Source organism: Lathyrus oleraceus, chromosome 1 (genome assembly GCF_024323335.1).
Source record: "Lathyrus oleraceus cultivar Zhongwan6 chromosome 1, CAAS_Psat_ZW6_1.0, whole genome shotgun sequence".
NCBI lineage: Eukaryota > Viridiplantae > Streptophyta > Magnoliopsida > Fabales > Fabaceae > Lathyrus > Lathyrus oleraceus.
Window position 1 is genome coordinate 427123942 of NC_066579.1, and position 11973 is coordinate 427135914.

General features: G+C 32.4%; 2 protein-coding genes and 1 non-coding gene across 3 annotated transcripts; all 3 read right to left on the reverse strand.

Moving 5' to 3' along the window:
- Positions 1–1009: 1009 nt before the first annotated feature.
- TRNAF-GAA (transfer RNA phenylalanine (anticodon GAA)) lies at positions 1010–1082 on the reverse strand. Its single transcript has one exon. It is a non-coding gene; the product is annotated as a tRNA-Phe (tRNA).
- A 6164-nt stretch (positions 1083–7246) lies between these two features.
- Positions 7247–8500, reverse strand: LOC127079445 (protein phosphatase 2C 7). The gene is made up of 2 exons (XM_051019827.1): positions 7799–8500; positions 7247–7720 (listed from the first exon to the last, which is right to left on the reverse strand). The coding sequence occupies exons 1-2, from the start codon at positions 8024–8026 to the stop codon at positions 7658–7660; spliced, it is 291 nt and encodes a 96-aa protein (XP_050875784.1). The 5' UTR covers positions 8027–8500; the 3' UTR covers positions 7247–7657.
- A 683-nt stretch (positions 8501–9183) lies between these two features.
- On the reverse strand, positions 9184–11110 carry LOC127079437 (60S ribosomal protein L18a-2). The gene is made up of 4 exons (XM_051019819.1): positions 10948–11110; positions 10732–10847; positions 10520–10583; positions 9184–9697 (listed from the first exon to the last, which is right to left on the reverse strand). The coding sequence occupies exons 1-4, from the start codon at positions 10960–10962 to the stop codon at positions 9356–9358; spliced, it is 537 nt and encodes a 178-aa protein (XP_050875776.1). The 5' UTR covers positions 10963–11110; the 3' UTR covers positions 9184–9355.
- Between the last annotated feature and the right edge of the window lie 863 nt (positions 11111–11973).

Genomic DNA, 11973 nt, shown 5'->3' on the forward strand with positions numbered 1-11973 from the left:
TGAATGGATGATGAAGCGTCTCAATGATGAAACTGCATTAAATGTGCATGTTCCTCATTACTTTTTCAAAATAGATCCCAAGTAATTCAATTATATCTCACCTCGAATCACGACATAGAGATTGGCTAATGATACGAAAGGCTTCACTCGACTCCTTCAGTGCCCGACAAAGCCTTGGGGGCAACTATTTTAGACCGACCAAAGGATCAATTGACCAAGGGTCAATTCATCTCAAGCTCACTCTACTCGATCCAATATATAAAAACTATTCACATGCTATGAGAAGGTACATAATCTATGATCTCCAATTTCACTATAATCATCTTGAATATTGACATGACTTGGGCATTTGAGTGTTAACTATGCACGTCCACCCTGTGCCACCGTAAAGGAGATCAGAGCTACCGTTCAAGATCAACAATTATCCAATTCTTATCATTTATGGTTTCTTGGCGACCATTTTTTATTCTTGAATAGAACATACTAAACTAGCACTTTTGATATCCAATAATTTTAATATTTGTTATTAAAAATGTTAACATAATCAAAATCACATAATTAAAAAAATTCAAAAATAGATTTTACAAAAAACAATTTAAAATAGATTCAAATATAAATCAACTTTAGAATTTTTTTTAATTTTAAAAAAAAGAAATAGCAAAAGAATAAAATTAACTTTTTTAAGATAAACTATTTAAATTAATTTTTTATTAGTTTCTTTTAAAAAAATAGTAATCCTATAAAAATAATTTAAAAAACTAAAACAAGCATACAATTTATTTATTTTATTTTTAAATTAAAAACTGCATCACAAACACCTTAAACTGCATCACAAACACCTTAATAAATACACATATATTGTATGACAAAATTTAAATATGATTGTAAGAAGAGGGAGTAAATATGGATATAGGCTAGATTGTCCTCTATCACAAAATTCATCGCATGTGTTAAGATTGTAAATCCAAAAGAATAAGCATAGGCAATTGAAAACATAAAAATAATAAAATGCGGTGAGCGTGGATCGAACACGCGACCTTCAGATCTTCAGTCTGACGCTCTCCCAACTGAGCTATCCCCGCAACATGTCTATTATTTACACTATATAAGTAATATACAAACTAGTTAGACAGTATTATTCATGGATTATGAAAGAAAAAGAGGTTACATCAATCATTTTTTTTCATTATGTGGTCCGTCAAAACATACTACGTGCACCAAAGGGGTATTTTGTTCATCAACAAGTGCTAGAAGTAGCATCTTTTAATGCAATGCAAAAATGATGTATATTATTTTCACAAGATATAATTATAACCTTTCAAGCAACATGAAGATATAAGAGAATTATACTCTTTTTGATCCTCTCTGCCTCTTTACTGGACATTATGATGGCAAACATTGTAGTATAATGATGATTAACCTCATATATGAATCTTCAGTAATTAAATCATTAATTCTTGATCAGATTAATTACTAGCATTTGAGTGCTATGAATCATGTTTTCCAGTCCATAATTTTCCAACACAAACAATTTACTTGATACAAAATAGTTCATACTTGTTGGCTCCTTAGATAGTTAACAGACCTCAGAAGTGAAGATAAAGATTGCTAAATATAACCATTAAAAGAACCCCAAAAATAAAATAAGACATGCAATTTATTTTCATCAAAGATAACTTGTGTCATTTCATCCAAAATTGGAAAAGGAATACAATAAAGTGTAGTATGAAAAGCGCATGAACTAGATTAAAATGTAGTCACACTGTTGATAAAAGTTATATTTTACCAACTAGCATGAGTAGATTTGAAGGCCCTGCATTGGGATAATATGAACCTAATTCATACTCATCAAGCACTATCACTAAGAATAGTATTCACTACCATTTAGATATTACTTTCAATGGAGGTATACTCAAATTTGCAGTTGATATACTTTCTCATCACAATTATAAACATAAATCTCTAATATTAGTTATTACACTATAGATATATTTATATATAATAGGTTACTTTTAAAAACAAGTAGCTATAATAACAAACTTACTAACTTAACTTATTAACCCAGTAACTAATTAATTTGGATTATATCACAATATACTCTCTTAATCCAAGTTGTGAAACACAAGTTAATCATAATCAATCTGAACTATTCATAATTTCTTTCTTAAAATTAGGAATCAATCGATCTTCAATCCTTTGGTGAAAATATCAATCAACTATGATGCACTCGAGCAATGTCTCACTTCAAGTTCACCTTGATTACCTTCTTCCTTAGAAAGTGAAATTTAACCTCAATGTGATTACTCCTTCCATGTAAAACTGAATTTTTTGCAAGATTGATAGTTGAGTTGTTGTCGATCCGCAACATCAGAGGTTTTTTCACTTCAACCTTCATCTCATCCGGCACATATCTGATCTATATTACTTGACAAGCGGCACCAAATCCTGCTATTACTCACTCGCACACGGTGATAATGCCACCACAAGTTACTTTCTCGAGTACCATGAGATTGGGGCACTAAATACATTAAAAAATAACCAGTTATTCTTCTTCAATCTTCCTTATCTCCACACTAATCAGTATTTGAATAGCAATTAATCACAACTTCTTTGCTTTCAGAATCTCGTGGAAACAGGATTCCATAGTTTATTGATCCTTTTAGATATCTCGGGATTCTTCTTGCAATCTTCATGTGTGACACCTTTGATTCATCCATGTATCTACTTACCAATCTGACTGAGAAATATATATACATACCTCAAAGATCCTACAATTTGTTTGAACAAGTGACATCTACCTTATCCTCATCTCCATGATTTTCTAGTTTCAGATTAGGTTCGACAGGTGAGGATGCAGGATTCGAATCATCCATCTTGAATCTCTTGAGCATTTCTTTGGTATACTTCCTTTGATGCAACATCATACCATGCTTGGTAATTTAAAATTTTATGCCTAGGAAATACGATAAGTTTCACAGATCCGACATTTCAAATTCCTTCTTCATCATCTCCTTGAACTTCAGCAAGTTCTCCATGCTATTTCCCCTTACTAGCAAGTCATCGACATATAAGTAGATGACAGTTATATCTTGTGTCATGACCTGTAATAGACACCATACTCAGACCTGCATTTGATGAATCCCAATTCGACTAAGTATGAGTAAATTTTCTTGTTCCATGCCCTAGGTGCCTGTTTGAGACCATAAAATGATTTGTGCAACTTTTACATTTTTCTTGCTTCCTCCTGTATCACAAACCCAAGAGGTTGTGAGACATATACGACTTCACCTAGGGGAGCATTCAAAAATGTTGATTTCACATCTAAGTGAAATGTCAACCAGTCTTGCTTGCATGCTAAGGCTATCATCAATCTGACGGTATTTAATCTTGTTACTGGTGCATATACTTTAGAGTAGTCAAGTCATGCTCTCTGAAAAAATCATCGAGCTACTAGTCTTGCCTCATGTCTTGCAATCGACTCATCAGGTTTATGCTTTAGCTTGAACACCCACTTCACTTTGATAGCTTTTGTGTGTGTTGGCAGTTTGAATAACTCTCATGTATTGTTTCTTTCAATTGCTTGTAACTCTTCAATCATTGTCACATTCTAGTGTTTATTCTTTAAAGCCTCACTATAGTTTATTGGTTCAGCATCTGCAAGTAAAGCGAAATGAACCAAATCTCTATCTGGTGTGATTCCATCATCACTGACCACTTCATAGTCTTGAAGCCTTGCTGGGAGAACTTTGGTTGTTTGAGGTATTTGGCTTGTGTTATCTATACCCCCTCTATTGTCTTCTTAGACTTTGACTATGACTGGAATGTCAATAATTAGAATTTATCTGTGCTCACCATTTTCTTCATCAATGACATAATTCATCAATAGCTTGTTAGTTGCATCACCTGAATTACAATCCTAGGCATAGTTCTTATCAATCACAATGTCTTAACTCATCACAATCTTATCATTCATTGGATATAATAGCTTGTATGCTCCAAACTTATGATATCCTACCAGAATCATAAGCTCACTCTTATCATAAATCTTCATTCTCCTAACATCAGGAACATGTTTATAGCAAATAGAGCCAAACACATTGAGATCACTCACTGATGGTCGTTTTCCACTCCATACTTCTTCAGGAACCTTGTTCTTCATTTTCTTGGTAGGGCACCAGTTCAGAATATAAAAAGTAGTAATAAATGCTTCACCTCGTAAGGATTTTGGCAAGTTATTTTGTTTCAACATGTATCTTGTCATATCCAATATGGTCTGGTTTCCTCTTTCTACTATTCCATTATGTTAAGGCATGTAAGAAGCAGTTACCTCATAATCAATCTCATGTTCTGCACAAAATTCTTCAAATATCTTGGATGTGTATTTGCCACCTACATCTGTTCGTAGAACCTTGATATTCTTTTCACTGTGATTTTTGACAAGCATTTTGAATCTCTTAAAGATTGAAAATACTTTGTCTTTGCGCCTGATCACATAGATCCAAAGCTTTCGATTGTACTCATCGACAAATGATACAAAATACTTGTTTCCACCAATGGTATGATCCTCAAACGTGCCACATACATCTGAATGTACTACTTCTAGTATGCAGGATGATCTCATTGGCATAGTCGAAACGGATGACTTTCTGGATTACTTCTCTACTAAGGAACCTTCATAAAGTTTGTCGGGCATCACAAGACTTGGTATACCAATTACCATATCTTGAGTAATCAGTTGTTTGAGTGACCTAAAATTTAAATGGCCAAACCTCAAATGCCATAACTAGTTATGCTTGTGGTCGACAACTGTTTTTAGGCATTGTATCTCAGTCGAACTGATCAGGGTCTTAAATGTCATGCTCTTTGATATAGGAGATTGTAAGAACAAGTTATTTTTGGTGGAGAATAATTTAAAGGCTCCATCTTTCATAACCACTGAGAAATCTTTTTTGATCAGATGTCCAACAATTAGCAAATTGTATTTCATGCCAAGTACATAAAGTACATCTTTGATCATGACTTTTGCTTCATTACTCTTTTCAATAACTATGTTGCCAGTACCTTTTGCTTGCAATGAGCTACTATATGCAAGCCTAACCTTGCTCTTCTTCGACTCGTCAAAATTTGCAAACTACACTTTTTGACCAGTCATGTGATTCAAGTAGCTTGTATCAAGGAACCAGGTCTTGCAGTCAATATACTCATCTGCAACTGCAACCATAAGCATTATACTGAATCTTGACGTGCAAGGATTTCTCCTTCATCATCCTTGCCTTTTATTGCTCCCTTGTCCTTCTTGTACCAACAATTCTTTGTCAAGTGACCCCATTTTTCACAGTTATAGCATTGCAAATTTTTCTTCTCGTGTTTGTCTTTCTGATATGAGGTTCCTTCTCCTCTTTTTGAGGATTCAAAAGCCCTATCATCAACCTTATACTTTTGAGGATTCACCCAAGACTTTTTGCTCTGGGTCTTGTCTCATTCGCCCTTGAAGTTGTTGGGACCACCATGTTTCTTCCATGTTTGGACCTGTAGTGCTTGCATTAAATCTTAAACCTCTTTCTCTCGACAATACTTAACTCATGTGCCTCCAAATCTTCTAATTTCAAGGTTTCAAGATTGTTGGATTCTTGAATGGCTACGATAATGTGATCAAAGTGAGAGGTCAATGTACGCATTACCTTATCAACTATCATCTTATCAGTTAGGACTTTACCATAACTTTTAATGAGATGAACAAGATTATGAACTTTAGAGACATAGCCTGCAATCTTTTCATCTTCTCCCATCTGCAGTAACTCCTACTGCCTTCGTAATGTCTGCAATTTGAACTTTAATCTTCTTACCACCTTCATAATACTTGGCAATAATATCGAATGCCTCCTTCGTCGATTCAGCATGAGAAGTCCGATCAAAATTCATCGTATCTACTGCAGATTGAATACAGAACGCAGTCTTGCAATCTTTCTTCTTCGCATCCTTGTGAATAATTTTATGAGCATTGTTTGCATTTTTAGCAAGCTCAAGGACGCCCTTAGTTGCCACTTCTAGGATTTTTTTGAAAACCAAACAATTACTGCATATGTTTTCTCCATCGGATCTAATTTTTCCTCAAGAATTGGAAGAGAATTGATAATACCATTACTATCATTCATCTTGTAACAAACACGGTTCACGATCCCAAAAAACACAACCCCTAACGTACAGTTCTTGAATTTTCGATCAAGAAAGTGAACCAGGAGCTCTAGATATCAATTTGTTAATGTTGGTTCACTTATGTGAGGAAGGAATAAGAGGGAAAAAAGAGAGTGAAAGATAATTTTATTGAATTGATAAATCTAAATTACACTATACATATATTTATAACTAACTTTCTAACCAAATGATTAACTAACTTGAATTATATCAGATGGAGTTAATTTTGAGTTTATAAAACATTTCGAGAATAAAAGAAACATAAAATAGGATTTGGTTAAAGTTAAGACATACTTAGTAGGATTTGTTTTATTTTAAGTTATGAAAAGAAACATAAAATAAGAAATAAAAGAAGCATCCCCTATATATCAACTTTAAAAACACACATATTATTGATGCTTCAGTGTCACACCTTAAAAAAATGTGTTGATATAATTTGGTTCCAATTCCATTGGTTAGGTCTTACTACTTACTTGATTGACAACTTAGCATCGCCTAAGGAACTTCTGTAAATACTGTGCGCAGATAACTCTCAAATTGATGTTGCCAATTACTTTATAAATCATTTATAAATCATAGTTTTTAAAACTAAAAATTTGAGAGTTTACAATTAAAAAACAAACTTGACATACTGTTAATCACATTTTACAACAATTTTTTGCAAAGTGATATATCTCTAGACATAATTTTCCAAAGAGTACAGTTACTTGATGACTTCAGACATAAGAACTATAATTGCCATTGAAAAAAAGGTTGGATTTTGGCAAAATCTCATATGTATATGAATTTACATTAAATTACATTCACTGTAAACAAAACCATGATTGTTGACACAGGAAAAAAACTTACATTCAATTTATGTATGTGTGTTTAATATATCGATATAGAGATGTTATATCTATAATAAGTAATGCAAATTGCAGCTACAAATTATGAAGGAGCATTTGGATTAGCTAAAGGTCATTCATCATTTATGTATACATCAAAGCATAAATGTTATAAATAAAGCATGATTGAGCAATTTCCATGTCAATTAATAATGATAACTTTTCCAAAAGATCTCGCAAGAAACAATAATTCATTTCATGAGAAGGCAATTTTGAAGCCCTCGATATTTAAGCTTCAGCACATATAATGGAAAAATGATATTAGTCATAAACTAAAATGAACATCAGTATCTGTTAAAGAGTTTCTACTATCCACCTTAACAACTCATTAACAGTGAACTGGTGCAGAAAATAACAATAGAGAAATGTTATTTTTTCTTTAAGGAAATGTTATTGGAGCCAACGGTCGCATGAGCAATAGGTTCAATGTTAGACTCGGATCCCCCGCCGTTACTTCGGCTACTACCGGCACCAGTTCCTCCAACCTCGTCATCTACTTTCTGAAAACAGTTGAACAATACTTTCCTCCCATCTTCCTGTCAACCATTTTTCTCATTTGTTTCTGTCAAACTTGATTATTGAGCTTCAATCTTCTCAATCAACACGGAATGAACACGCTCCCAGCAGTAATTAGCAACCTATTAAAATAACACATTCTCATAGAAATAAATTAAATTTTCAATTAACAAATTGTTTGATTTGATTAAGACGCATACCTGAAAACCTCTGTGTCCATCATAGTCACTGAAAAATGCTGGTGAGTGTTTTGAGTTTTCATTTATATGTTTGTCGTCATCCATGAGCATCTGCAAAGGGACTTGTAAAAGTTGAGGTTTAACAGCAATAACATCTTCCATCTCTGGTCTATTTCCACAGATTGATGAGAACAAGTTGTGAAAACAAGTTTGCAATAACTTTTGAATGTAAGATTTTTCGTAAACCATGGCTATAAAGAATCAAATAACATAAGAATTCAAAATAAAACATCATCCATAAGTCTCCAAACCGAAACACAGAGAAGGAAGAAGTCGTGCTGGAGAATGAAGAAACCCTTTGGAGAGAGAGAGAGAGAATCGCGCCAGTGAGAGAATAGATATTGAGGTGAAGGGTGGTGTGTGGGTAATGCAACATTGAGAAAGAATAATTGTGATGAAAATGTAGCAGATTAATTTGACAATGTTACTTTCGAAGTTGAATTAGTCAAGAGCAAGTGAAAACAAATGGAACCAATTTGTTTCATAAAATAATCTATCAGCATCAAACCCAAAATAGAAGAGGGGGCAGATTTGTAGGCAAGGGCATTATCATAGATTGAACTAAAAAAATATAAGAATTATTTGGATTATAGATGTGATATTGAATGAGACTTGCTTTAAAAAAAAACTTAATGGACTGAAAGGATATTCAAAAAAATATAAATGATTCATTTAAATAATTGTAAGTACAAAATAATATAAGAAAAATATTATTTTTAATACTCAATCCTAGGAAAAATTATCTGTCAAGAATATCATACTAATGATACTGTTGAAAAGGCTTGAGAAATAAGTGACTCTAGACAAATTTCAGAGTGCTTAAGATCATCAGTTTCAAAGTTAATTGGCTTAAGATCATCCGTTTTAAGGGCGGATTTCAGAATAATTTTCAGTGTTCTTTTATGCAAATCAAGGGCTAACTTAAGGAGATCTTTTTTCACACTAAATATTCTTAATTGTAACAGACACCAAAATAGTTCAAATAAGAACATCATAATATAATTCTTTGTTCCTAGGTTCTCCTTGAGAAAGGAGAAAGTTTTCAAAATTAACTGAAGCAATTCAATATAGGATAAAGTTTACGAGAGTAATAGTACCTATCCAAACAAAAAATGTGTCAAAGAATATAGCGCTAGATTGAATGAATTTCAAAAACAAGTATGAAACAGGCTCATGTTTTAACTACTTATAGAAGAGAAGAGATCTTACGTTTACAATAAGGTAGTTACTTTGAATCCCTAAAAAAAGATAACTTGGATGCACCCCAACAGGAGCATCCCTTGTTAAAAAAGTTTGGAAATTTTAGCAAACAATAGCGTATATTTCAAGCAAGTATGGTCTTTAGATTGACAGTAATATAAATAAGTCAAATTCTACTCCAAAATTGGGAAAATATCCAACACAAATAAAAATATTTGAAACCAAAAATGGTCTAAACATCCTCATAGCAAAATCAGGCAATAGATAAACAACAGAAATGTTTGAAGATAACCTAGATACTTTCAACACTCAACCACATTACATAAACAAGTTGGGCTTCTTGGCCTTGTATGTGGTCTTGAGCTTCCTTGTTGGTGGTCTGATTTTCTTGAAAACCAATGGGAACTTGATCTTGGAGTTGTGGAATTGTTTGGTGCTCTCCCTCTTGCAGAGGTTAGCTGGGATGGTGGCAGTCTTGATAATCTGAATGCAGGGGAAACGGACCCTGTGGCGGGAAGCCATCTCATTGTACATCAGATCAACAGCACCATTAAGAGTGGTGTCACGGAACTCCTTGTACATGTTGTGGTAGCCAGTTCTACTCTGGTACCTCAACCATATACCATAGTTCTTAATCTTGGTTGGGTTCTTCTCATAAATCTGAGAACAAAAACCACTTGTGAGAAAACGTTGTGTATGTGTTTAATCAACAATATCAAACCTCAAAAATTACCATCAGAAAATATACCACATATATACAAAAGGCATTTCCAGACACATGTATTTCCCACTACAATTAAAATATACAGCATATATACAAAAGGCATTTCAAGACACATGTATTTTAAACGATAAATCATGGCACTACAATGAAGTTTCTCAACTGTATATAAGCTACATGGACAATCAAAGTATCTAAAGATGTTGAGAAAGAGCAAATTCAAGAATAAAAAACAGGTGCAACTGGTTATGAAAACATAGTAACCATTTACATTCAACTTTAAAATACACACATACAAGGACTGGGTAGAACACTAGGAAGGAAATATAACAGTTTGCTAGAAGGAATATTTACACAGATTATGGCTTAATACGATGGGAAGCTGTAACTAGGCATCATAAGAAAAAGCATTAGACACATAAGAAGAAATAAGAATACTGTACAAATGATGTTATATGCATCTACGCTATAGAATTAAACTCCATAATCAATATACATAGTCAATATAAAGATGGAAGCAAAACACAACTAAAAAATATAGCTAACATTTGCCTAACAACAAACACAACAGTAAAAGTTGTGTCAAACATGTGCACACCAAAGCAGTGGTAATATCATTTGATTATGGTAACCACATTTTGAGCAAAATCACAAAATTTCACAGTTGTTTTAACATCTCCAAACAAGATTGAGTAACTACCAAAACCTCATATCCAGATATAAAAAAATGCAAATCACAGAAATGTTGAGTGAGAATTTACCTCGTTGATAGCAAGGATTTGACCATTGCTCTTCTTCACCTTCTTCAGCTTCCTCAAGAAATACCTAAAAAAATCCAAAATTTATAACGGAACATCCATCTACGAGTTCATGATTCTAGAAAATAATACATGGGCTGAAATCTCATATCGTTTACAAGATCTAGCTAAAATGAACGAAAACTTAAGATGAATTGAAAATTAAACTTGTTTACCAGAACTTGGATTTGGCGCGAACTTCATTGGTAGCCCAAAGCTTCATACGATAAATCTTCGGGTGTTCATCTGATTCCGTAGGGAGAGCTCTCCCAACCACCTGGTACTGATGGAACTGCAAAACCAAAAACCAACAAAGATCATTTCATATAAAACGAAAGAATCAACAGGAAAAAAAAGCTTCAATTTTCATAAAGGATTTGATTCTATCTAACCCTGAAAGAAACCATCCTGAGAGAATGGGAAATGGTAGGCTTGATCTCTGAGCGTCGCCGGAGCCTCGGTAGAGTGTATGAGGTTTTTGATTGTATAAATATGATAGAAACCCTAATTTAGTTTTGTTGTGAAATTGGATTTTAGGTTCAAGCCCATATATAAAAGCCCGGTTTAGATTATTTGGACCAGAATATTTTAAGCCCAAATGAATTGGTTTTTCAATTTTTATTTCTCTTGCTTCAATTAAATATAGTATATAATAAGAAATACATTTAGCTTTACCATTACCATAATAAACATTATAACTAATTTTTAAATAACTATATCATAAATACCATTGAGTATATTATGAATCTAAAACGTCTGAATTAATTTAAAATAGATATTTTTAAAATAATAATGTCCAGACAAATTTTTTTTTCTTCTAACCGTGCTATAACTTTATGAGATTTTTTATTTACATATTTTTAAAATAATAATATTATTTACACAGTCAATAGAAATAAAATAAGATAAATATTCATATTTAATATGTTTTTGTATTATACTTTCATTCTAAGTATTAGTTTTTTTTGTTTTTTAAATATGCACACGTGAAAAAAGTAAAAAAAAAAAAATTGGTTTCGATATAAATATCGACGTCACTGGAGAATTTTTTTTTTTAATATCCAGAATTTTTAAAAAAATTTCAAAAATACACATTTTTTAAAAAAAATTACAAAAATGGATAATTTTTGCCCTAATATACACCTAGGCGCCACCCTAGTTGGCGCCTACCCTTAAAGGGTAGGGCAAGTCGCCACTAGGAGTGGCGCCTACCCTTAAATCTTTCTTCTTTTTTTTTTTTAAATATGTTTTTTTTTTTTTTAATTTTTTTTAGTTTATGAATTTATATTTTTTATAAATTATATCAATTTATATTAACATATATATAAATAAAATTATTTATAAGATATATATATATATATATATATATATATATTAATTTTTATATATATTAATTTAATTTATAAGTAATTAATATT

Coding starts and splice junctions, on each gene's coding strand:
- LOC127079445 (XM_051019827.1), bottom strand. CDS start 8,026: ATGGTTTACGAAAAATCTTACATTCAAAAGTTATTGCAAACTTGTTTT. Junction 7,721..7,798: donor ATGGACACAGAGGTTTTCAG/GTATGCGTCTTA, acceptor TTATTTTAATAG/GTTGCTAATTACTGCTGGGA.
- LOC127079437 (XM_051019819.1), bottom strand. Junction 10,584..10,731: donor CGCGCCAAATCCAAGTTCTG/GTAAACAAGTTT, acceptor GGATTTTTTTAG/GTATTTCTTGAGGAAGCTGA. Junction 9,698..10,519: donor AAATCCTTGCTATCAACGAG/GTAAATTCTCAC, acceptor TTTTGTTCTCAG/ATTTATGAGAAGAACCCAAC.